The sequence below is a fragment of the Panicum virgatum genome, chromosome 9N, assembly GCF_016808335.1.
Source record: "Panicum virgatum strain AP13 chromosome 9N, P.virgatum_v5, whole genome shotgun sequence".
Taxonomy (NCBI): Eukaryota; Viridiplantae; Streptophyta; class Magnoliopsida; order Poales; family Poaceae; genus Panicum; species Panicum virgatum.
The window spans coordinates 1472608-1499910 of record NC_053153.1 but is presented as its reverse complement, the minus strand read 5'-3'; the positions used below and the strand labels follow the sequence as shown (position 1 = coordinate 1499910).

The window sequence follows — 27303 nt, the reverse complement described above, 5'->3', positions numbered from 1 at the left end:
TTCCAGTGAACCTTCATGGGGCTGAAAGACTCAAGCCAATCCATACCCAAAATCAGGTCAAAATGTTGAAGGGGGAGAATCCGCAGATCAGAAGAGAAATTGAATCCCTGAATTGACCAAGAAGCTCCAGGTAAGTAAGCATCACACTGCATAATGCCCCCATTGGCAACCTGGACTCTGATGGCGCTGGGTAGAAACTGAACCCCAAGCAACTTGTCAGCAACATGAGAACTGAGGAATGAATGTGAGCTCCCCGAATCCACTAAAATGAGCAGGTGATGATGTTGAATAGTGCCCTGAAAGCGCATTGTTCGGGGACCTTCAGTGCCACCAAAGGCCTCCGGAGACAGAGCAATAAACAGCTGCGCATCCTTGACTGATCCACCCTGTTGAGAAGATAGCTCGTAACCATCGCCAAAAGAGTCAGTATTACCGTCGGCGTGCGCGATCAAGTCCATCAGTTCTTGCACGACATGAAGTTGCACCGTCGGGGCACACTTATGGCCAGGGTGCCAACGCTCGGCGCATCTGTCGCAGAGACCGCGGGCACGGCGGTAAGCCTTCAGTGCAGCGAACTTGTCGGCTGTTGGCTTCCCAGGTTCTGGAACTGCAGGTTTGGCGTCAGTCGGAGGGTGCGGCCGGTCGGCAGCAGGAGGCGCCAGTAAAGGTAAAGGCGCCCGCGGGGGCGGAGGCTTCCACTGAAAACCAGCTTCAGGACGACGGGAATCTCGCTTGAACACTGTCCCGACCACTTCTTCCTGCAACAAGGCAAGGGAGTAGGCAGTATCTAGAGAAGAAGGGCGCTGAACAAGCACAATGGAACGTATGTTATCACATAATCCATCCATAAAACGAATAGTGTAGTACATAGGATCCGTGGAATGCTCGTAAGCAATAAGCTGATCCACCAATTCAGAAAACCGTTCTACATAATCAGCGACAGTACTAGTCTGGCGAATGTGATAAAGCTGCCTAATCAAGGATTCCTGCTGGTCTCTACCAAATCGCTCGACTAAAAGAGAGGAAAACTCAGACCACGATGATTGTTTCAAGCGCTTGGCCACAGATTGGGACCATCGTGCGGCTGGACCATCTAACTGATTCAAGGCTAAACGAACCCAGTAACTAGAATCAACAGAGTACATCTCGAAATAATCCTCACACCTAGAGATCCAGAGTTTGGGATTTTCGCCATCGAATCGATGGAAATGTAATTTGGGTAGCTTGCCGAGCATGGGGTTGTCACGGGAAAAACCAGAGGAACCGTGTTTCGTGGAGAGTATGGGAGGGGGAAGGGGATGAGATAACGTACCCTTGACCGGGACGTGGGTGTGGATCAGCACGGATCCGAACCCCTCATCCCGGTAGTGATTGTCAGTGCGGTGCCCAGCGGGGCCGTCGGCTTCGGTAGGAGCAGGTGAGCGCTCCGTCGCCGACTGCGGGGATGGGAAGATGGGAGGCTCCTGGACCACGCGCTCGCGGAGTGAGCGGTCCCAGAAGCGGGCGACCTTGCCGAGCTCGAGCTTCACGTCGTCGACGGTGGCCTCGATGCGGGGGCGCCATTCGTCGAACACCTGAGCCGCGTCCTCCAAGCGGTCGAGCCGGGCGCCCTGAGATTGCTCGATGTCGAGGAAACGGCGGTCCCACTTCTCATCGTGCTCGGAGAAGCCCTTGCGGAGCTCGTCGGAGAACCGCTGCTGCATCTCGTCGAGGATGATCTTGACGGCGGGATCCATGGCGCCGTGGCGACGCTGAAAGCGAGTGAAGTGCTCGTGGGACGGTAGGGAATCCAGTGCTCAAACCCGACCTACTATCCTAAGCGGCGCGAATTTGGGTGGTCGCCGGCGCAGGAAGCGCTAACCGGCGATATGCAGGGACGCCGAGATCGGAAAGATGCACGGCGGCGCGGGAGAATCGGGCGAGCAGAACAGCGGGATGCCAAGGAACGGGCGAATCTGATACCAGAATGTTAGCAACCGAAGGGAAACGGAGGGGAAGGAAGAACGAGGCTAGAGCAAGATAGGATCTCGGAGGACAAGTTCCATTAGGAAGAAAGTTCTGATTACATTTCGTAGCGAGTTCTGTTCTCGTCTTCCTCTTTTGTAGCCGCCGGTCACGGGAACACACGCAACTCACGCACGCCACTTACACGGGCCGTTGCCACTCTGGGCCCGACACATGCACACTGGGCAACCTGGGCCGAGTAGATCGCCGAGGCCCAGGCGTAGAGGGGAATGTAGACTTGCTGGTGGAGGTAACAGCTTTCCCGTGCAAACGGTGTGAGCCAGCGCCCCATGCATGATGCATGCCCCGTGCGCCGCTAGCTCAACAACGGACAAGCACCGAACCTTATCATCCAATTCCGCCTGCTGTTGCTAGTCCCCAGCCTAGCGAAAAGGCCACGCGAATCTCACTCACTCTTTCGGTCTTTCCGAGCCGAGCCACCTCGCCACTCATTACTTGGAACTCTCTTCTTGTCAGAAGCTGACACTCGTTTTAGGCTTTTAGCCATGCCACAGGCCCACAGCCATGGAATGATCAGGCCCGTGCAGGTTGGCTAGGTACCACCGTACCAGTAGTCTGGCTCTGGCAATCTCCCCTCCTGGCCTCCTAGCTAGCTCCGTCGCCATTTCGATCTTTCTTGTGAAGTGATGAAACCAAAGGCCATCATCAGATCCGCGCCAGCTCACGTCGGTCGTCCTCGCTGTCGCGTGCATGGAGTGAAGACGAACAGGAGGACTGTAGAGGCGTACGTGCTTGGGGTCTTGGGGAGGGAGAAGGAGAACGTGCGCGGTCGCGGTCGCGGTCGGACTCGACTCGACTCGCCAATAGTAAACGGACGCGGCGTGCGTGCTACCTGACAAAAAAACAAGTTTGGATCGGGCCATCTGGCGACGCGATCTATCTGTGCTCTTGAAAGCGGTGGTTGAGTGCCGGCCGGCCGGCCGGGACGGCTGCTGATGAGAGACGAGACGAGAAGAGCTCTCGATCGGGTGGTCAGTCTCGGCGATCGGATCGAAGGGGGGTGGATTGGGATCGGAGACTGGAGTGCGTATGTTGAGGCCGCGGATGGCGAGGCAGTACGGAGTAGGAAGGATCGGGAGCCGGATGCTTGTGATCTACTCCACCGTCGTCTCAGCGAGCCGGCCGGATGCTGCTGCTGCTGCTGCTGTTCATACTGCTCCGCCGTTCTACCTGCTTCGCTGATGTCGAGGCTCCATCGAGACGGTGGGTGGAGATCGGGTCGCAGGTCTCAACAGTGACGGCTAGCTGGTTCGGCTGGATCGCAGCGGGCGAGAGCACGGCAGATAGAATGATTGTGGAATTATTCTTGTGGACAGAGAAGGCAGGCAGGCCAGCGGGCGTGCTCGGACGGACGCACACGATGCATGCAGCAGCCAGAGCACTAGAGCAGAGGAAAGCGTGTCGTCCGATTCCCCAAAAAAAAATGAATTCCGATTCGGAGGGGCGGGTACGTGCACGGTGCGCCGTGCGCGCGGGGCTCAGACCCAGAGCTCACATGCCGCGGGCGGATCGCGTCGGCACGGCCGCCACGTCGCGTACAAAGGGAAGGGGCTACTGGGCTAGTAGGGGGGAAGCCAGGCTGTCGGCGAGGGGACGACGGGTGGAATTGCATGCTCAAACGCTTGTCGGGGTCCCGCGGTGGTACGATGACGCGCGCGCCGGGGCCGGGAAGCAGCATCCAGCCTGGCGCCTAGCGAGTTAGCGGCCCGTGGGTGAGGGCTATCTCGTGCTATAAACAGTAGCGCGGGAATCTTTCAAAAATGGAGGTCTAAACGAAGTCTATTTGCAAAATCTTTTCACAGATAGGTGTAATTTTATGCGACAAATCTAATGAGCCAAAAAAATCTTCGATTGGCTACAGTGATGATACAGTAAATATCGTCTAATCGTGCAGTCAAAGGTCTCATTAGATTCGTCTTGCGAAGTAGCGTAGGGATTGTGGAATTAGTTTTGCAAACTGACTTTATTTAATACTAGTAATTATTGGTCAAAGTTCCCTAGCACAATTTGTGCTAGGGAACCAAACAGGGCCTCGGAGCCTCGGATATAGATGTGCATACAGCCCGAGGCCCGGCAGCCCGCGCCATGAGCCTGATTTTTTGGCTTGATCCAAGCCTGGCCTGGCCCGACCCGGCCTATACTGTGCCCGGGCTAGACCAGCTCGCTCCCCGTGTCCGGGCTTGGGCCGTAACCCCGTCCGTGGGCTGGCACGGCCTGACACGGAGTTAGCAGACCGGCCCGATATTGACCCGCTAATACCAAATATGGCACACCGGACAGCCCAGCCACAGGCTGACAGGCACAGCGCCGGACACCCCCCCACCCACCCACCCCAGACTCCAACTCCACCAGGCACCCAGCGCAGCGGCCAACGCACCCCCAAACCCTAGCTCTCGACCCCGCCCGCGGCACTGTGCGCACAGCCCCCCTGAACCCGCCTGTGCCTGGCCGCCTCCCCCGCCCACCGCTGCTCTCTCTCCCTCAGTGGCCGGCCTCCTCCCTCTCACACTCCTCTCTCTCTCACCTAGCGACGGCGGCGGTGGAGCGGCCCGGAGCCGGCTTCCTCCAGCGACGGCGACGGCGGATGGTGGCGGTGCATGGACGTCCTCGGCAGCGGATCCGGCGGCGACGCAGCGGATTCGACCCCCCGGCAGTGGATCCGGCGGCGGCACATGGTGGAGGGCACGGATCCGACCTCCCCGACAGCGGATCCGGCGACTGCGCATGGCGGCGGCGCATGGTGACAGGTCCGCCGCGCCCCGACCGCCCCTGGCTGCTGCTCCCCACGAATGTCGCCGGCAGCACCCCTGGTTGCCTGCTCGTGTGCCGCTGTCGCCTCTGCTCCTCGATGGGCTTTGGGCGGCCCGAGAACTGTTGTTGGGCCGGGTTATCTCGAGGAGCCCGTGGGCTAGCACGGCACGACTCGCTAGAATATAGGGCCGAGCTAGGCACGGCCTGGTAAAGAGCGAAACAGGGCGAGCCCATGCCAGGGCCGAGCCGGGCCGCCCGAATGGCCAACTATAGCCTCGGACGACCGGGGGGGCAGCCACTGCGTACGGCCGCCCAAGGCCAAACCAGCGGCCGGCGGTGCCGGTGCCTGGGGCAAATCTATTCATCGCATATGCGAAACTGCGCCGACGCATCGCAGAAGAGGGGCTGCGGTCGCTACAGGTGGGCCGGCGGCGCACTGTGCTTCTTCCTCCTCTAGACCTCGCGACGGTGGTGGCTGCTGGGTTACGGGAGGGGGGTTGGCCGGGGTCTGGGGGTGGTAGGTGGGGGGAGCGGCCGCCGGCGGTCGGGGTGGTGGCGGGCGGCGGCGGCCTTTAGGTTCGGGTTGCCGGGGTCCGGGGCGGCTCCATGGCCTCCGGCTATAGAAGAGGAGGGGGCCGGGGACGGCGGCGGCGCTTCGCCGGTGGAGGGCGTGGCGGCGTGGGAGCGCCGCCGGTCGGGCGGGGCCGGACTCCCGGTGGGCGGTGCCGGCGGCGGGGGCAAGAAGAAGGTGACGCGGCGGCGGCTGGACGGCGTGACGGCGAGCTCGGTTGGCGTTGGCGGCGGTGGAGGATGACGGCGGAGGCGCCGGTGGCGGCGCCGTAGCTGGGGAGGCGGGGGAAGGCGGAGAAGCAGAGCCGGCGGAGGAGCAGAGCCGCAGCTGCGGTTGGATCCGATCCGTTCCAATCGCTGCGATGAATAGACGTCCCCGGTGCCTGTACCTCGCGCCCTCGCGGCGGCAAAGGTAGCCAGCCAAACACGACGGCAACGTGTGCTGATGATTTATTAGACGTTAAGCTGCTGTTTAGAGTGGCAGTAGGCGCATCTGCCGTCCTCTGCTGCAGTGCTGCGTGTCCTCGAGGTAGGGCTGGAAAAAAAGCTCGTTAACTGGCTCGGTGCCTTTTTTCAAAATTGCTCCGATTACGTTCGTTCTTTTTTTAAAATAAAGATTAGTTGATTTGGAACAAAAGTCAATTTTGGCCGGCTCGGCTCGGCTCGGCTCGGCTCGCTCGATTTGAAGTTGCATATCAAACAACGCGGGAGACTATAATAAATACGAATATATTGATTTCGAAGAAAGCTCGAAAAAAGTCTCGGCTCGGCTCGAGTCCAGCCCTACCTCGAGGCATTGAGATGACAAGACAAGACACGTCGAGTCACCACCCTGGACTCGCGCAGGATCAGCAGATTCAGCACGAAATGAGCCTGCAGTCGGTCTCGTGGCTGCTTCCCGAGATTTTCGCTTCACGGCTCAAGCTCTTGTTGTGCTTTCAAAATTTCAAAATTTTATAAGATTTTTCATCACATCAAATCTTTAAATACATGCATAAAATATTAAATGTAGTTAAATAAAATAACTAATTGCACAATATGTCTGTAATTTGCAAGATGAATCTTTTTAACCTAGTTAACCTATAATTGGATAATAATTATCAAATATAAATGAAAATGCTACAATACTTAAAATTACTGCCCCGTAAGTACACTGCATGCATCTCGAATCTCCTGCAAAATATGTATGCTGACCTCGACATTGTGATCCAACCATGCTACAAATTGAAATTCAGAGGCCAGCCAGCAGATTAATTATGGTAATCCTACCATAACTACGCCTGCACACTGCATGCGTCGGCCTTGGCGCGCACGAAGAGCTAGCAAGCAGATGGATATGGCCATATGGGGAACGGAAATCCTAGGGCCTGGTCAACGTGAGCTTCTGAATCTTGAGTCCTACTAGTAGAGTAGTAGTGGGAGGCAGGGTTTACGTTATCACTGATACATGGTTTATCAGTGCCCTCCGGTATCGATAATCGATTGAAAATCGGTGAAATATCGCTAAAATCGACTGATAAGGAAGATCAAATTCAAATATCGATAATCAATGATTTATCATTGATAATCGATGCAAATCGGTCGATTTATCGAAAATTCGGCTGAGAAATATATTTAGCAGATGGAAAATAGAAATTTTTATAGTATTTTTATTTGGTTTGTTATGTATGGTATTTTATAAGGTAAATTATACATACATACGTAGCTTACGATAGAATTGCATTAGAAATAAACATGTACATATATTTTGGACATAAATTGAATAAACTATAGATACATATTACATATATCCATGTTATGTATAATTATGCAAACTACACAAATAGACATACACCAAATGAAATTGCACATAAATACAAAAAAGTACATAGTCCATACAAACCACATTGTCCATATTAGCATAAATTGACACAAGTTTTATGCAAATTGGTAACAGACTCATATGGCCACATCCATAATTCATACAGAAAGACACTTAAAACATCCATTTTTCATAAATAACATTTTTTATATAATAATTATGTAAACCAATTAGACATTCAGACATAGTTTTTTTTAGTATAAGCATACATATTATAGTCAACATTGAAGCCTATTGTATCCTAACCGATTTAACAACAAGTCAACATTGAAGTCTTTCTTCCCACCACTAATATTTAACACTAGTCTACATTGCAAATTATCAGTATAACCATCCATTTGTAGCATAATATACAACAATATAGTAAATACCCCATGCATATTTGGTCAAGTTGGTGAAAGGAAATAGAAAATCAACCAAAATTGTTGAATATCAACTGATTTGCATTGATTATCGATGGATTTGCATCAATTATCAGGCTTTAGTATTGGAAACATTTTTTTGTCTAAGCAAACGGTGGTTGTTTTTAATATGTGACATCATTCTAGACTACAGAGAGGCTCTAGTTTTTTATAGAATTTTTTCCACACTAGTTATAAATTTTTTTGAATTTTTGAAATTTGAATTGAAATTCATCGAAAAATCAATTGATAACGTTTATCAGTCAACATCGATAACGGTAAATTTCACCGATAATCGTGATTATCGAGCGATTTTGTATTCCATGGTGGGAGGAGCTGCCTCAGAATTCATTCATTGCTCCTGGATAACTGTCTACTACTAGCATTCATGCTCATGTGCGCCAGAAGATTCGGAGCAGGAGCACCTGTTTTTCGTTGTTTGTACCCAATGGAACGGGCAATACCGCATTAACCGCAACAGCACGGGTTGAAAACTTGAAGGGATCCAGTATCTATCCACAGAGCTAGCCAGCTAGTAGGGCACAGCCGGATCGCCTTAGAGCAAGTATTATAACTGGTCGGGACTCGGGAGCCGGCGAGATCCTAGGTGGCGGGGAGAGAAATCAAGAAAGAGAAGAGACCGGGCGTCTCACGACGGCGGATGCGCGCTGCGCGCTCCCATTTGCTACGCTGCTGCTGTACTTGCAGGTGATTGGCCGCATGCGCTGGCCGCTTGCCGCCGCCGCCGCTGTAATAAATGCAGGCTACGCTGGCGTTTCATTTCGCCCGTTGCCGACGTATCTATTAGCGTTGCTCTTAGCTGCCACGACCCATCTAGTACTTATGAGAAATTTTACGGTGCTTGGAGATTTTAGGAGCCGTTGAGGGGCCAGATCTAATGGTTAGAAAGGAGGAGGAACATGTTATAAAGAACTAAATATGTGGGCCAGGAACTATTATTTTGTGGGCCAAGAACCACTTATAGAAATCATCTTAAGGGTATTTTAGTACTTTTTATTTCCTTTATCCTTTCAACAGTCAACACACGTCCTCGTCGTGTCGCTTCCACCGCCGCTGTCGCCGCTGGCGTCCAGGCCCTCGCCGGCGCATGGCCCTGGTTCGGGGATGGCGGCGCGGCACGGGCGAGGCGCAGGGCCGTCTACGTGGTGCAGCACGGGCGTCAAGTTCATCTCTGTCGCTGCCACCACCACCGAAGGCCACCCCCCGCCGCTGCATGTCAGGTCCGGCGATGGCGGCGCGAATGGGAGGGTTGGGGGCCGGGTAAATGGCGTAGCGTCAAGGTGTGGACTGCGATTGGGAGGCGCGGGGCTGGCGTAAGGCAGGGGGCACAGCGCTGGGTGAGCTTGCACCGGCGGCGGCGGCGACATACATAGCCCTCCCGGCAAGAATCAACCTATTCTACTGCCCACCTGCAGGATACATCTCGGCGAGGCTCCGACACCGTTGACAAGCCACTCTGCTCTTGCTATTCATCCGATCCATACTCTGACATCTTGGTTCTCAATCCTTCTTCCAGAATGTACATTAGTTTGTAATGTACAAGCCCGAACTCCATATCAAAAGGCGTAGGTAGAGCTGAATAGGAAAGAAGAAGGTTTTTAGTTTGTAAATTAATTTGTTTGGATGTGTCGTGTGCGGATGGTCGAGGGAGGACCGTACGCAGGCCACTGCAGCCGGGAAGAACCGTGCGCACGTGTGACATCCTAGGTTATTAAATCGCTAAATCAACGTCATGCATACAACATCATGCCTAATTGTCAGTAAGTTTCGAAATCATGTTTTCTTGCGTATGTGTATGTGCATGTGTGTATAGGTGTGCACATATAAGACTATTTCATAATATGATTGTAATTTTTCATGCTCAACTTGTCATTAAAGGTTTTTACTAGAAAAACACTCATAATTTAGTGCCATGCAAGTCTAAATGAAATAATTAGGAGTTCAAAATCTTAGTTGTGTTAGATTTAAAATAACTTTTAAACTGTGGTTTAATTGAACTTTTTCCTGAAATAAAACTTGTAGAGTTTTAAATGTTGAACAACTTTCATGCTTAAATATTTTTTTAAGTTTCCATACAAAAGTCGAAGAAAATTTGAATTTAACTCGAATCGGGTAATAACGTACATTCGTCGGTTTTCAAATTTAACTTTTGATTTGAACCCCAAATGAAAGTAAACTTGGAACAAAAGTGGTAGGGTTTGAAATTTGGAACAGTTTTCGTATTCAAAACTTTTTGAGTGTGAATTGAAAATTTTGAGAAAAATTCAAATTTGAATTAGTCAAATCTCTCTCTCTACTCTCTCTGTTCTCTCTCCCTCCCCTGTTCAGCGCCGTGCCGAGCCGGTGCCGCCGGCCACGAGCCGCGCCCTCGCCGCGCCCCCAGTCCGCTCCGCCCCGGTTCCTCTCTGAAGCTTCTCGACCCCGCCACGCGTCGCCGTTCCCTGCACGCAAGACGAGGATAGCCGCTAAACCGCCATGCCGACGTCGTGACGATCCGGCTGACCGCTCCCCGCCCTACCCTCGCCCTTGACCCGCCTAGACCCTTCCCGCGAGCTCCACAACGTCCTCACCCTTCTCTCCTTCCTTCCTGAGCGCGAGCGCCAAGCCCCGCATGCCCCTTCTGTCGGGAACGGCCGACGCCGCCACCATGGCCGCCGCCGCCCCTTAGTCCGCCCTTCCTCGCGCCCAACGGGCCCCGCAGCTAGCTCCCTCACGCTCCACTGGTGCTCCCCGACCCGCTCGCCGCCGTCCAGGCTCGCCGGACCGCCGCCGCCAGCTCCAACTGCCGCCGCCGGAGCCCCTGCTCCGCGGAGGAGCCTCCTCCGGCCGTCCCGCGCTCAACCAAGGCCACCCCGAGGTTGCTCTCGCCGTCCTCTTGCTCCTCCCCCTATTCCCTCTCGCCGCCGGCCGCCGCAGGCGCCGGATTCCGGCCGCCCGCCGCCTCCCCTGCTTCAAACTCCGGCCAGGGGCTTATCTGCGAGGAAAATACTTCTTCCAGGGGCCCCTGCGCAAAAAGAGATCTTTTTCCTTTTTAATTTCCAAAGCAGTGAACTTGTAAAATCAATCTAAATTCGTAGCAAAATTGCAAAAATGTAAACTCAATTGATTTGAGTTCCTTGTTACTAGATCTACAACTTTTATTACATGCACATATTTAATTTCTATCTATATTTTAATCTAGGAAAAAGAATATATTACATAGGCTATGATTATTCTAGGAGTTATACTCAGAATTTATAGGTGATTTTTGGTTAATAGCTACTTCATGACATGTTTAGCTTTGTATAAAAATTTGAGCACTAGTTAACCCTTGTAACTAGATGAAACCCTAGTCTTTGCTAGATCTAGTAGAATAACTTATCTTTTTATTTATGGATGTTCTGTTATAGATATGTGTATGAAAATTTTTCTGTGTACTTACAATACTATATGAACACCACTGTCCAAGTTTCGTTATTTTTAGATTTGTGTAGCTATCTCTGTGAATTAATCCTTAAAAATGGTGCTATATTGTTATAAATAGTTGTTGCTTCTGGAAAAAACTGAAAATTTTACCATGGCTTGGTCTTCAGAAGATAAGTTATCATACAAACTTTGAGAGCCAAAAACACTTTGTAACTCTTTGTACTAAATAATCTTGTTATATGTGAGTTAAATTTGTCAATTTTATTACTCCTGTTTTATGTTTAGAAAAATTCTGATAAATGTGTTTAGCATCATATATAGACTCCTCTGTAAAAATTTGAGATTCAAAAGTTTTGTGGTTCAATTTGTGTAAATTCATCTTGATCCTAGCATGAGCTGTTTTTGAGTATGTTTCATGCATCCATGCTTACTGTTTTTGCCTGAAATTTTTACTACAAGTTTCTAATCTGATGTACTACCTTGTGTAAAGGTTGTAGTTGCTGAAACTATTTATAACTTATGAAGTGTTGAAACTCAACCATAGATTCTTTTATGAAATAGCACATATTAGATTTTACTCTATAAACGATTGCCTAGTAAAATATGAATGAAAGTGTTTCACTCTTTAACTTCGGGTTTTGTTTGAATTACAACTTTATAGTAAAGCAAATAATAAATTATTACTATCACAATGACTCACCCATGTGCATTGCATCTCTTATAGATACTACTACTCTCACTGACGGAACATACGAGCTGGTGCCCGAGTCCGAGAGTGAGCAGCGTGAAGCTCAAGTGAATTTAACTGAAGCTACTGAAGACCCGAACCCGATTTCGGAAGAGCCCAGAACTAGTTATGCCCATGAAGGCATGCCCCGGAGCATGTCCTACTATTTTAAATTTATGCAATTTATTATTGTTCCTATCTACTTGTGCATTTAAGTTAAAGGAGTTGATTGGAACCTTAGTTGCATGATTCTCGGTACCTATGCTTGAACACTAGTATGTGTAGGTCGCTAGTTGGCTATGCTAATGGTTCGGTAGAAGTCGAGTGATTTCCTGTCACTCGCGAGAATTATAGGAGTTGGATGTTTACTACCTGTTGCAACTATAAGGCCTACGGGCGGGGCTGAGGTACTTGTGATGCCCCGTCTGTTTAGTGAAATTTGATAAGGCCGCAGTGTGTGGTAGTTGTGGTTAAGCGTTTGAACGTACTAACCACATGCCGAGAAATATGGTAATCGGTAAGCATAAATACCTGATTGGCCCGTCAAGTGGAATTTACTTTCACCTTCTTTGAACGTCGTTTCTCATGCGTGCACATGCGGGTGCAGAGTCGTCGTACTCTGTAGTCGAGGACGGTGACCCTGATCCACAACCCGGAAAGAAAGGGGAAATGTTGCACGTGTGACTCTGGGAGTAACCACGTGACGTGTGTTTAGGTCTGCCTTGCAAGGTTAACAAATTCGTTTCGAATCGTCCGCCTCTCACGGATATTGGGACTGCTTAACCCTTTTGCCATATAGAGTAAGAAGTGGAACATGATGATGATGATGAATATGGTTGATCGATGAAAGATAAATATTTCTCACCATGTATGCTATTGGATAGATGCTCACCTAGAAAGGTTAATTGAACTAGAACCCTGAAGCTAAAATTAAAAGTAAGGACCTACACTCTATTGCTGTTCGGCAAATCAAACCCCTCAAGCCAAAGGCCTTGCATGTCTAGGTAGTGGGCTAAGTATACCCTCAGTCGGGTAAGCCTTGCTGAGTATTAGTGTACTCAGCCTTGCTTGTGGCTATAATTTGTTTCAGGTGAAACCTTTGAGGATATGATTGCCAGTTGGACCTGGCCTTGTACTCTCCCACCTGGTTGGTCCGTGGAATGGGAAACGTCCCCGGCCAACGATGACAAAAATGAGTGATGTCATGAAGCGGGCTTCATCGTGACACCCCTATCGTCGTTAGTCTCGTGTTTACTTTCTGCTAAAATAAAGGACTTTGGTGATCTTATTTTATGTTGGCGTTACAAAGCACTTTGTTAAGTGTGGAACTTGGTTTGTAATCTTAAAATTATGTTAAACTTTCTGTGTTGTAATTTATGGTGTAGTGTTGTAATCTCTGGACTCGCCTTCGCGTGAGTTATGCTGCTTTGTTCGATCCAGGTTTAAGTGGTTTTATCGGGAATTTACCCGACGGACCTCCGATGTGCTCCGTTTGCTGTGCGAGTTAAACCTAATTGCCTTTGCAACGATGGTTAGCGCACTTAAGCCGGTTTATGTCGGGCAGTTCTGCCACAGCACGGATCGAGGGAGGGACGCATGCAGGCCGCGTCGCCGGGGAAGACTGAAGAGCCGTGCGCGGTTGGCCGGTCGAGGGAGGGCGCCGCCACTGCCGGGGAAGAGTCGTGCCTCGTGCGCAGGCCGCCGCCACTGGGTAGAGCCGTGCGCAGGCCGCCGGCGGCGGCGGCGGGCAAGAAACGCACTCAGGACGCCGGTTGGGGATAAAGGCGGAAGGAGGTAGAGATGGTCTAACCGGTGGTCTATTTGTGTAATGACTGAACTGTCCCTGATTAAAATAAAACACACTGAGTTAAAATCAACGATCCAGAAAATTTGAGGGGGAAGGAACCGGTGGTTCCTCTTAAGCACCATAACAAACCTCGGTCCTTATGGCTTGTTTTCGTGCGACGAGGAACTAGACCGATTTTGTCAAGTATCATCGGTCAACCCACATCTTGTTCTTCTGGAGAGGCATGGTGAGGAGAGGTGGTTCCGTTTTGATGGTACATACGAAGTACACTGTCATCCGATCCTAAGCAGACATTGACATGATAGGGTTGGGCATTTGGTGTGTGGATCGCCACTGCTCCCTGAACCTTCAACGAATACCAGAGGCAGAGAGCGCACCAGATTCCCTTCCTCTCCAATCATCGCTACATGTTCCAATCATCGTCACTCCCACTAAGGCCCTGTTTATTTAGTTGGAGCCCAATTTTTTTTGTTGGAATCTTACTAATTTGAAGTACTAAATGAAGTCTATTTATAAAATTTTTTACACAGATGGGTTGTAAATCGCGAGACGAATCTAATGATGCTAATTAATCCATGATTAATCAATAATTAACGGGCGGTTACTGTAGCATCACTGTTGCAATCATGGATTAAGTAGGCTCATTAGATTCGTCTCGCGATTTACAGCCCATCTATGCAAAAAAGTTTTGTAAATAGACTTCATTTAGTACTCCATACATGTGTCGAAACATTCGATGTGACGATTTTTTTTCGTTTACGGAATTTATGGGGTGGGAACTAAACAGGGGCTAACCCTATTAAACAAACAAATCCACTACCTGACAGTGCAAATGCCAGTCTCTGGAAATGTAAAGAATGGAACCTTCTGATCCCAGCTCTGACTGAGAGGACACACGGCACGACTTTGGGTCAAACAAAGCAAACGCCTCGGCATGCTCTGAGTTGGGATCGGCGGATCACACAGCCTCAGACAGGTCTCTCTTTTGGAGGCGCGCGTGATGAGATGAGAAGCTGGCATTGGCATGGCATATTGATATTGGCATGTGCGCCGTGCTGAATCTCAACGTTCGGGGCCGATTGTTTCATTGCTCGTGCTAGTCAGCTAGTGATCAGTTTATCTAGATCATGCACGTTCTCGGGGGGTACAAAAAAGAATTGTACTCGATCGAGCTATCTGGAAGATAGTAATGCTAAAGCCAGCACAACGCAAAGATCACTCCAGGGAGCTTTATTTATGACTAAGATAAGAATTGCTTGCTACAGAAAGGGTAAGAAAAAGGAGAATGATTCGGATCGGAATGGAATGTACGTGCGGAGACCGTTGGGAGTCGGAGTCTTGACTTTCTGATGACAGCGCCCAACCGTGTGGCCGGCGTGTTCTTGGCTTCTTGCAGCTGCAGCAACCTCGGGATTGCGCGGATCACCGATCCATCCTCCATCCATCACTTGAGCTGAAAGATTTCTATCAATCTGCAGTGTCGCGATGGTTTCTGTGCTAGCATATGATACACTCAGGTCAGTTTTAATGGAAGGGTGTTCATGGTTTGGTAATTGTGGTGATAACACTGGCCTCACGAGCCATGATGCTCCGAGCTGGAATCCGGTGATCGCAATTGAGATCGTCGGGAAAGGGAAGCAAAATACTGAACTTGGTTGATCGATTGCGGCATTAAAATACAAGACCGAAAGCGCTCTGGACAATCAAGCAATGTACGCGGACTCGGGGAGAGTTGGTTGGCTGCCGAGACTGGACACTGGTACTGGGACACTGGTAGTACTCCATTACCGCTAGGATCTTGGATCCTTTCTCTGCTGTACTGCAACTAAATAAGCAAACCAAGCAGCCCTGTCCATCCACTCCACACATGGTAAGGTTAGCAGCAACTAACTGTCCAGTTGATTTGTTTCAAGGAACCAGCAGGGTAGTAATGCTCTTTGGTAAGTCACAGAACCCAAACGTGCTGCCCTGCCTGCTACGATTGAACGGACCCCTCACCTACCGTCCCTCCTGGCATGGCAGGCAACAGGGCGTCACTGACTCACTGTTTTGTTGGCTGTGCGTTCCTCACTCCTCTGCAGGCCTTAGCTTGCCACTAACCGGCTCCGGCCTCCAGTTCTAATCGATCGCCCAAGTACTAGTCGCTCCACTCCAGTACTACTCTCCACTACCAAACATTCTTTCTTTCCCCATGTGTAATCATGAACGACGAGCTTGTGTGTGTAACCACCGTCTCTTCCCGCAGTCGGTGCAGTGGCTGCCCATGTGTTGGTGTGGCGTGACGAGGACCCGCCGGCCGCCGCGCGCGCCCTTTGGCCGCGTGTCGCCTCACCTGGGCGTGCCTGATCGGCGTCGTCGGCTCGAGCTAGGCCAGGCAGGCCGCAGGCACCCCTACACGGAACCACCGCCCTCTCCTGCTGTCTGACACTGCACTCGCTACCTCACCGGCGCCGAAACAAAAGAAGAAAAAGGACACGGTGACCCGAACAAGTGGCGGCCTGCCGTCTCGCGGCCGGTGGCCTGCCCACACCGCAGTCAGGCAGCTCGTGCCGCACTCTGTTCTGTTGCCCCCATTTGCCAAAGTGAAGGATGGGATTCCGACCGGCGAAGCCGAACAATCTTCTGGGCCGGCCTGCCGGGTACAACACTGTCTCAGGCCTGCAAGGAGCCCAAACTCTGCATGAATCGTGGACATGGTGGCTAGCGATCTGCTCTGCTGCGACTGCAAGGCCGTCCTCGTCGAATCGGAAAACGGAAATGATAAAATACAGACGTTCGGACCGGAAAGAAAAATCGAACGTTCCCAAATATATTTTAATAGTAGATATTCGATGTTGCAACTATTATTTCGGCATATTTCATGGTAAATGTTGCACGAAGCATAATGTTTATGTTGCAGTGAGAATTTTCGTATACGAGAGTCAAACGATTTAATTAGTTTTTTCGCATATTCTTTAATATTTCACTATATATTTTTTATCTTGCAGATGTCGATATGAAAATTTCCATCGGGCGTTCGGACGCTAGCAAACCTGAACAGAAAAATAGTCCAAATGGGCCTGCACTGTGGGCCTTAAATTATATTCCAAGCCCACATTTCGCTACTTTGCGTGGTCCGTACGCGTAATGGGCCTGTCAATCACTAACAAAAATGCGGGTGGTGGGTGCCACAGGAATCCGGGCATCTCGGTCTTTTTTGCTTTTCCGTGTTCCGTTTCTACTTTCTAGCAGCCACTCCACTCTGCTTGGTTCGTTCCGCTTCCGCGGTTCGTCCCCCTTCACCCACGGGTATTTACATATTTACCAATTACCATTATAACAGATAGCACTTGTCTGTTTAGCACTTTTAAAATATCGTCTACAAATTTATCATCTTTATCAGGTGGTTTCTATATTTTTACCACATTTGTCTATATGACACACCACACTTTTAAAATATCGTCTACAAATTTATCATCTTTATCAGGTGGTTTCTATATTTTTACCACATTTGTCTACACATTTGTCTATATCACACACCACACGACGTGACACGCTGTCAGCAAAAACAGCAAAAACATGCGAAATATCCCTCCTGCTAGTCAGCTCCATTCTTCTTCCTTTCTGACAGCTGGTCCCGCAGACCCTCTCACTGCCAGGTGGACCCCACTTGTCAGCGTCGTCTTCTACCTCCCGACCGCAACATGCTCGACGTCACCTTCGCAAGCTCCGCTTCTTCCCACCTCCCCCGCCGTCCGCCGACCCCCTCGCGGTCCTCCCGCGCGCGTTCGCCGCCGCGCTTGGCCTCTTCCCCGCGCTCGCGGGCCGCATCCGTGACGGCCACGTCGGCGACGGCGCCGGCGCGGTCGTCCCCCTTGTTCTCGCGGCGTCCGAGCTGTCCGAGCCGTCGGCGTCTTCCTCCGATCGGCTGCTGCAGCGTAAGCCCTCCCCCATCCCCTTCGCTCCCCATGATCTGGTGCTGCCTCTGCGTGAGTGTCGTGGCCCAGATCTGCGTGAGTCATTTGCACGGGCCAAGTTCTTGCTTCACTCCGGTCTGGCACACCCCGGTCGGCGCGCACCGATGCGACGCCCGGCAGCGCCCGCAGCGCCGCGGCCTCGGCATCCACGAGCTGCTGCTGCTTCAAGTCCTCGGGCGGAGGTGATGATCAACGCACGCGCGCAGTCGCGAAGCGGAGCGCCGGCGAGCTCCGCGCCGCCAACGCCTGGCTCCACCTCAAGCTGTGAGGTCCCCCATCGCCACGCGCGCCCACGTCGGCCTCCCTTCTCGCTCTGACCAGAACCTGTCTGCCGTGTTTGCTAGGGCCGCGAGGGAGGGGCAGCTCTCCAAGGCCCACGAGGACCTGCGCGACAAGGAGGAGGAGCTCACCAAGACCCGTGCCCATCTGCTGGAGACACGGGTGGAAGGAGGACGAGCTGGCCATGGCGCGGGAGGTAGAAGACGAAGCTGACGAGTGAGATCCACCTGGTAGTGAGAGGATCTGCGGGATCCGGCTGTCGAAAGGAAGAAGAGAGTAGCTGACTTCAGGGTAGGAAGGACATTTCGCATGTTCTTGTTGTGCGTCAGCGTGTCACGTTGCGTGACGTGTTACGTAGACAAATGTGATAAAAATATAGAAGCTACCGAATAAAGATGATAAATTTATAGACGTTATTTTAGAAATACTAAATAAATGAATGTCATCCGTTATAATAATAAATATGTAAATACCCCTCACCCACCCACGCACCCGAGTCTCTCGATCACGCGCCCCAGCGAGAGAGAAGCATGGCCGACGCGGCGGCCAACGGGGACGCGCGCGGCGGCGCGGTGCCGCGACCGACCAACCCCATGGTCACGCCACTGCTCACCGACCTCTACCAGTTCACCATGGCCTACGCCTACTGGAAGGCCGGCAAGCACCTCGACAGCGGAGTGTTAGACCCCTAAATCCCTTTTCCTCATTTCCCCTCCTCCCCCTAACTCTTCCGCGCTCCCTTTGTCTCCGCTGTCCCCCCGATTCGTTGTGTCAGCTTACACTTCAACTCTAGTGGGGTAGTGACGATCTAGGGCCAGTGGGGGGAGGGACTGATCGGTTTGGCTCCTCCTCTGATTAGGCGGGATTAGGTAATCACTTTGAGTTTTCTTAATCGTGTGATAGGTTGAGCGGATCGTGAGGGCTATGGCCTAGCTTACGCTCAATTATGAGCAGATAGGAGCTCTGCTCGGCAATGGCCCTGTTCGGATGCCCTGGAAATGGCTGGCTGGAGAGCTGGCTGGAACTGTGGTGGCTGGAAATTACTGTAGCCGCTGAAAACGGCTGGTGGGAGTGCGGCGGCCAACAGAGGTCAGCGGCCTGCGCAGCCGTTCGGCTGGCTGGGCCACGCAGCGCATCCGAACGGGCTGAATTTCGTTTCAGTATGTTCAGTGTAGTACAGTTTTTGCAAGTCTGTAAATTACAGGTTAGATTGTTAAGATTTTACAGTATGAGCTTCTATGGTAGTGTCACAGTTAGATTGTTAAGATTTTATAGTATGAGCTTCTATGGTAGTGTCACAGTTCTTCCACTTGGCAGTCTTCGGATTTAGTCTTACATATGACCATGAGCATGTACTAATTGTCAACTTAAAATGGTTCTCAGCTTTGATCTTTACTTCCGAAAGAATCCATTTGCTGGCGAGTTCACCATCTTCGGCGGCCTTGAGGAGTGTATAAGATTCATTGCTAACTTCAAGATTACAGAGGAGGAAATCAAATTTCTGCGAACTGTCATGCCTACATGCGAGGTGGGATTGCTAGTCTTGTCAAAAACCTGTATCTTGTTATGGGAAATTCTGCATTATGTAATATTTGTACCTTCCATTAACATGCTTAACTGTGCTCATTTGGTAATACATGATTCCTTGCGTGTCGTCTGGCAATCAACTAATTTATGCTTCCCCCCTTTTGGCAATTGGCAGGATGGCTTCTTTGAGTACCTCAGTTCAATTGACTGCTCAGATGTGGAGGTTTATGCCATCCCTGAGGGTTATGTTGTGTTCCCTAAAGTTCCACTGATGAGAATTGAAGGACCTGTTGCTGTAAGTACCAGGAGTAAGTTAGCAAGTAAAAACACTTCACAAAAGTGACCGTTGTAGATTAGTTATACATTTGTTTTAACATGCATTGGTATTCCAGTTTACCCATACATTGAGATTGTGATGTTTGTCCCAGGTTGTCCAGCTTCTTGAAACTCCATTTCTAAGTCTGGTCAACTATGCCTCTCTAGTTACCACAAATGCGGCAAGGCACCGACTTGTAGCAGGAAAGTCGAAGAATTTACTTGAGTTTGGACTTCGACGGGCTCAAGTGGGTCTTACTTTTCATTCTTTTTTTCCTTGTTCATTGAACCTTTGTATGTTAGACCGATAAATACTCATCTGTCAGGGGCCTGATGGAGGAATCAGTGCATCAAGATATTCTTATATGGGAGGCTTTGATGCAACAAGGTATGCTTTGCTCACTCAATGAACACAGTGCTGTTGTTCTAGAATCCTCTATGCTATGACTTTAACTAGCCTTTTTATGTAATCTAAAGGAATCATCTAAAACTCAAGAATAGTGACATGTGCCATGTTGTCATATATTGTCGGTGTCCCGACCCGGGGGCCTGGATCCCAACTAGTAAATGCTGCGTGTTTCCTCGTCCCAGATGATGATGCAAGAGGCAATCACAGTAACGCACGGTTTATCCTGGTTCCGGCCGCGGGGCCGTACGTCCAGCAAAGGGGGTGTGCGAGGGCACTGTATTATCTTGCACCCGGGGTGCTCGTAGTAGGGGATACAAGCGAGGCGAGAGAGGGAGGAAAGCCCCCAAGTCTCTGCTAGAAGTGGAGTCGGTTGAGATGAGTGCTTAGTAGTGCTGAGAGTTCTCTGAGGGAAAATCAGAGAGCCTGCTTCCAACCTTGGATCGGAGAGATCGGATCAGCCCCCGCAAAAGGAAGCCCACCCTCTCCTTTTATAGTTGTAAGGAGGGGCGGTGTACATGAGTGTAGGGGCGCGGAAGTCGTCGTTTTCCCCTGAATCGTGGGTACAGTGGTCGAACACTGTAGGAAGTGTACTGTGGGAAGGCGGCGCACGTCGCTGTCATCCTGGATTTCGTCCTTGGTCCCGTGGAGATGGCGGCGGCCGTCCTGCAGTGTCCCGGCGGTAGTAATGGCGAGGGACGGTCCCGGACCCCCCGGTCGGAGTGCGGGCGTGCACACTAGAAGGTCCGGGAGCGTGTGGAAGTCCCGGATCCCACGAGGGGGAGGTCTGGGGTCCCACCCGTACGTGCTGAGTGCCCTTCTTGGAAGGATATGTGATATCATTGGACTCCTTCCCCAGCGGGAAGTGAGTCCGAGTGGTGGGTGTCGGCAGAACAGTAACGGGGGCGGCGCCAACTCGTCTTGTGCTGCGTTGAATGCCCACAGCGCTGCTACAGCGACTGGGGTGGCAGAGCGGTGACCGGGGTCAGTGGACGGGACGCCGGTCACATCCACTGCGGGAGTGGCAGTCTGATGCCGCCCGTCCTTTGAGCCGTGGCGGAGTGGCTGGCCTTAAATGCCTTCGTACGGCGGTCGGTTGGGCGGCGGGGCCGTTTGTCCCTTGTGCCGAGAGACGGCCTCGAGCGAGGCGGAGATTGGCCACCCGCTTGAGGGCAGGTCCGCTGTCCTCGAGCGAGGCGGAGATGTGTTTGCGCGGTCGAGGGTCCCGGGGGGAGCCCTCGAGCGAGGCGGAGATGAGTGACCCGCTCGAGGGTAGATCCGCTACCCTCGAGCGAGGCGGAGATTGTTTGGTGAGCCTGAGAGGGGTGCGAATGGGCCACATGCTGGGTTTCTTTGAGTCCTTTCCTTTCTTCCGGATTTAGAAGGAGGCCGGGGACCTTCGTGGGCCCAGTTGCCTTAACATGTGTTTGTGTTTTCGAAAGTGGTCTTAGTACCCCAATTAGGGTGTCCCTAATTGTGGCACCCGACATATATATTTTAGATCATGATGAGGTGATAGATATTCTACCGCAGTCGGTATACTTGATCTTACAATGCTAGAAACATATTTAACAAACTTACTTGGAAGGATGGGCTGTTGTCATCATCATCATAATAATCCGACATCTACCTGAACAGCAATGTTGCAGCAGGAAGATTGTTTGGTATACCAATACGCGGGACTCATTCACATGCATTTGTGAGCTCCTTCATGGTCAGTGGTGTTTTCTGATGCCGTTTATAAATATTAGAAACATTGAAGCATTATTCCTGTTCTGATTATTCTGCCCTCTGTAGTTAGATCTGATGCTTCTTTAGTAATGTACAGATTTTGTTTATCCAATTCAGATAGTCCAAGCATGCCATGGGTCCTCTATGTCCGTTTGCATAATTCCAGGATTAACCTACCATTTCAGAGCTTGAGAAATGGCGAGCCTGTTAGGTAGTTTGCATACTGGGTCAAAGTTTCCTAGTTGGCCTGTTAGGTACTTTGGATGCTTGCAGCCTTGCAGGTGCAAAAGGGCTGAGTGCAGTGGTCGCGGTCGCGCTCCCTGACTAAGAGTCTTATACAGCAACAGCCTAGTGGGTCATGATGGTAATGGTTCTGTTTATCAGCGCGTCTGTAATTTTCAACCTGTGAACCCCCCAGGGGCTGGGGCGGTGGCTGTCTTGGGTGCGTAGTGGTGTGGGTAACTTGGCTATTTTGGCCTTTTTCCTCTTTGTAATGCAATGATATGCAGCTCTCCTGCATATTCGAGAAAAAAAAACCTAGATAAATATATTTCATTCAACAACCCAGACAATTTGTCAGGTACCACCCCCTTCTATTCAAATAAAAAATAATGTGGGCTGAAGTATCTGACTTGGCATTAATAGCATCACATTTTCCCCGTACATAAGTCTAGCATGCATAATATTCACCCAACCAAGAGCTGTCAGGGTTGGAAATTTTGAAACTTGCCCATGAGTTAAATGTAGAAGGTGCAGTCAGGGGTCAAATGCTTTGCACTGGGCAGTGGGCAGTGAGATATTATGTTATGTACTTTGCAACTATATGGTTGAATCTTTTGTTGCGGATGAGAAAGTAAAGCTACTCTATTTATTCCGAGTGGATTTCTGCTCAAATGTAGTATCCTTCTGCAGGGTCTTCATGAAATCACTGACAAAGCACTTGCTAGTTCTGATAGTTCAAACAGATGTGAAGATTTCGTTTCTCTGGTGCAGAACTGGCTGATCAGGATTCAGGTATTCCTCGTGTTACGTATTAATCAATACCTACTCATCTTTGCAAAAGCATGCTGAAATATATATTTCATGTATATTCTTTTTGTTCTTGCAAGTTTCGATTCCCCCCTGTATTCTGAAGTTACAGTGCTTCTATTTACAACTTGTTTCCAACTATTCACTGGTCAAGATCTATAATTACGTTATTATCAGGATTCTAGTTCATTGCGTGGTACCTTTGGAGAAACAAGTCAAAGTGAGTTGGCTGCATTCACGTCATATGCATTGGCATTCCCAAATTCCTTCCTGGCCTTGGTTGACACATATGATGTAAGTTGATCTTTGTCAGCGATTTTATCTTTATGTTTTCCGTGGCATGCTAAAAAAAATCTTTATTCTGTTAATGTTTTTCCCCTTGGCTGGATAAACATTGTGGGCACCATAATGCTTTCTTGCAAGGAAAAAAAATGTGACCAACCTAGGACGGACTACGTGGAGTTGTTAATAATAAGAAATAGGCACCCAAGTTCAAGTTGTAGGAGACTAGGAGCTTGATTTCGTGCAACCAAAATCTTCATGTCATTCTCATTTGCTTCTTATTTTCTACTGGATATATTATGGGCATCTAACCTGCATCTATTAAGAATTTAAGATCTGCTAGTGTTGTGATTATTTATGCCAACTTCAGCTTGCTAGAGATAGTGAATGTTTAGGGAAGACCTTGATATAATTAACACCTCAACTAATGTTCTATCCGAGCACTGCTGATATCTAAGTACATGCCACTGCTAGGTCATGAGAAGTGGAGTGCCCAACTTCTGTGCTGTTGCTTTAGCCCTCAATGATATGGGGTAATTTTGTCTAAGCTCCTCCTTAATACTTGGCTTTTATTTTCCCAACTTGCTTCTGTTATACTGAAACATGTAGCTGAAGAATATCACAAAAATAGAAGGGACTTTTTCTCACTTTGTGCATGTCTCCATCTTTTTAGCATTCCTTCCATTGTACTCAGATAAACACAGTTTCGAGGTTCGTTGTTGCCTAACTTACCTAGAACTGATGCCATGAATATTTAGGAACCACTGTTGTTATATGTAACAGAGAATAATCAAAACTTTCGCCCTAACAAGCATTTTTGGGCATAAGCACCAACACCCAGGGCGCGAAGCTACGGTCAAATCGACCGTGGTGCACAGCCCAAAGAACTAACATTTTTTTTCATGATTAGATAAGGGCAGCCCGGTGTATGTAGCTCCTGCTTGCGCAGGGTCCGGGGAAGGGTCCGACCACTAGGGTCTTTTTTGTACGCAGCCTTTCCCTGCATTTCTGCAAGAGGCTGGTACTAGGACTTGAACCCGTGACCTCATGGTCACAAGGCAGCAGCTTTACCACTGCGCCAAGGCTCCCCTTCCTTTTTTCATGATTAGATGGTGAAACAAAATTTAATTAGTGGTAAAAAAAAGTTTACCCCTGCCAACACCAGTACTTGATCTTGGTTCTTTGCTTTAGAAATTTGCTGCTCCAAGCCCATTATTTTCTGTTACTGTTTGCATGTGATTATTGGTTGCTTTGATATTTGAACAACAAATATTTTAAGAATTGTTTATTATTCTTGATAAGTTTATTCAATAAAAAAAATACTCGACTTGAAAATTTGTCTAGAAATGGCTTGCTAGTTGCTATCATATTTTAAGAAAAGAAGCAGCAGAAGCATTAAGTCACAGATACTTCATAGATCCTTTAGTTCTCCAGATATTTTACTTGACATTTGGATCTGTTAGTTCTTTTAAAGTATGCAAAGCAAGTTTTATTGATAAGCATTGTCGCCATTGGCATTTACAGAAGTTTTCATTGCAGGTATAAGGCGGTCGGAATTAGGTTAGACTCAGGTGATTTAGCATACCTATCTGTTGAGATTCGCAAGTTCTTCCATGCAATTGAAGAAGATTTTGGGGTTGTTGGCTTTGGAAAAATGAGTATTACAGCAAGCAATGATCTTAATGAAGAAACTATAGATGCTCTAAACAAGCAGGTAATCTACGTAGTACCCATTCAGAACGGTTGGTAATGTTAATGTCGTGGTATGTATATTTCTCTCCTTTAATGGACTTGAAAATTTTGTAAGTTTGTGCTAATGATATGTGTGATCCAATGGTCAGGTATCATTAACTAAATAATATGTGGTCATAGCTTTAATTATGGCTACTAACTAGCACATATCTAATACATTGTGGAACAGCATAGTCCTGCCACTAACTGGGAAAAGGAATTATTTATTTATGCTAAATGCATGTTATCATCTGGATTACTGGTGGCACTAAACCTGCTCTTGGAAACCCTTCTCTGCTTAATTCTTAGTTATGATGAATCCAACACAATACGCTGTGATAGACGTGTGTGCTCACACTAATTAAGCCTTATACATTTAACACAATATGCAATAAGCAGGCTCAAATGTATAAGGCTGTGATAAACATGTGTGTGCTCACACTAATTACATTTATCACGAAAATCTATACATGATTATTGGCATTTTTGTGTAGGGACACGAGGTAGATGCATTTGGTATTGGCACCTACCTTGTTACATGCTATGCACAAGCTGCACTTGGTTGTGTATTCAAATTAGTTGAGATTAACAAACAGCCTCGCATTAAACTCTCTGAAGATGTCACAAAGGTATGTATGCCATTATTCATAGCAGAAACAAGTTTGGTTGTCTTTGATGCATCCAAAAAAACTGAAACTTTAGTTGTCTGCTCCAGGTATCGATACCATGTAAGAAAAAATGCTACAGATTGTATGGCAAAGAAGGATATCCATTGGTTGATATAATGACTGGTGAAGATGAGCCAAGTCCAAAGGTAAACAATATCCATGGTAATACTTATAAGCAGTGATCTTGCATAAAAGAACGTTTCACTTCGAAACTTTAGGCTACCTAGCACATACAATTTGTTCTTTGGGTTCTGATGTGTATGCCATAATTATTGTTTTATGAAATCTGAAACAGCTGGTGGGCTGTCATTTCTCGTTCTTTTATAGATTGGCGAAAGGCTGCTGTGTCGTCACCCTTTTAATGAATCAAAGAGAGCATATGTTGTTCCACAGCATGTTGAGGAATTACTGAAGTGCTACTGGCCTGGAAATTCATGTATGAACGCCCACCTGAGTAACTTCTGCATAAATGCATAATGTTTCAATCCTTCATGTACCGTGCCAGTTGCCTTTCATGAAACATATTCATATAAAGTGATGCATTTAAGACTACAGCTAAAACTATGAGTGACGCTTAGATACTGGAAGTAATAATGGCAGAGTGGCTAAAACTATGAGTGAATGCATTTGCCAACAATTCGAGACTGGACATCAAAATTTATAGAAGAATTAAGACTTCAAGCTCAAAGAATCAAGGAATGCAAAAAAATAGGAATTTCTTAGTTGGGTAGATAGTGTTCAAATCTAGTTGGTTTTCTTCTAGCTCTCTCAGAGCTCCCTAGGTAGCTCGTTCTGCTATGTTCCTCCTCCTGTAGCGCTTTGGCGCTCTCTGTATTATGGTCCTCTGTACAGTTTTTGCCTTTTTTCCGCAGCGGGGGCTTCCCCCGCTGTATTAGGCTATTAGCTTTCAAAAAAAAAATGTATTTGCTAATTTCAGTTGAGAAGAAACAATTAAAAATTGCAATGCCATACTACCACCCTAGTCAACATTTTGGTGATATAGCTGCTTATACAGTGTTGGGGGAAAAAATATGGTGCTAGTACTGGTATTACCTAAAATAAACTCTTTGTTATTGCCACTTGTCATGGTAATCACCACAACTAAATGTAGAATAGGCATAGTGCACTGCTATCATAACATTGCATTGCAAGAGCAGTAGGGAATATTTGCTTGCATCAGCTAAATATGTGTCGTTTGGTTCAGTTTACAACTTATTACTTATTTAAGCTGGGAGTCACTAATGTCAAAATTTGCTGTTATGTCATTGGTGAAGCTAATTCACGGGAGGAGCTTCCATCCCTCCACGAGATTAGGACTCGGTGCATTCAGCATTTGGACCGAATGAGGCCAGACCATATGAGGAGGCTGAACCCAACTCCTTACAAGGTCCTTGGAACTCCTGACCTGGATATTATTGGTGCCACAAACTTGACAATCTGATCAAACTTACATTTCACTCTTTACTCGTGTGCTTGAACAGGTAAGCGTGAGTGCTAAACTGTACGACTTCATCCACTTCTTGTGGCTCAATGAAGCGCCTGTTGGAGAACTACAATGAAGAAACGAGGTGGTGGGAGCGCCCAAGGCTAACAGTAATAAGCTGATCCTAATAAGCTGTTTTCACGGGATCATTTTCTGCAGATATTTTTTTACCATATCCATGTTTCAGTAAAATGCGAGGGTAAAAATATCCTAAGCTAACTGTTATGCACTGGGAATTAAGAGGATAACCATGCTGTTATATATGTATGACTGTATATGCTAATAGATTGCTGGATAAAAATACCTTGGCTGAGTAACTGAATACGAT

The 27303-nt window shown here is 48.6% G+C and overlaps 1 protein-coding gene across 1 annotated transcript; it reads left to right on the top strand.

The window, feature by feature from the left end:
• Window positions 1-18277: 18277 nt before the first annotated feature.
• Window positions 18278-27299, top strand: LOC120689827 (nicotinate phosphoribosyltransferase 1-like). The gene is made up of 15 exons (XM_039972252.1): window positions 18278-18482; window positions 19187-19331; window positions 19506-19625; window positions 19759-19893; window positions 19972-20033; window positions 21690-21765; window positions 22695-22796; window positions 22989-23105; window positions 23568-23626; window positions 24633-24807; window positions 25319-25453; window positions 25540-25638; window positions 25820-25928; window positions 26767-26879; window positions 26974-27299. The coding sequence occupies exons 1-15, from the start codon at window positions 18334-18336 to the stop codon at window positions 27049-27051; spliced, it is 1674 nt and encodes a 557-aa protein (XP_039828186.1). The 5' UTR covers window positions 18278-18333; the 3' UTR covers window positions 27052-27299.
• The last annotated feature ends 4 nt before the right edge of the window (window positions 27300-27303 follow it).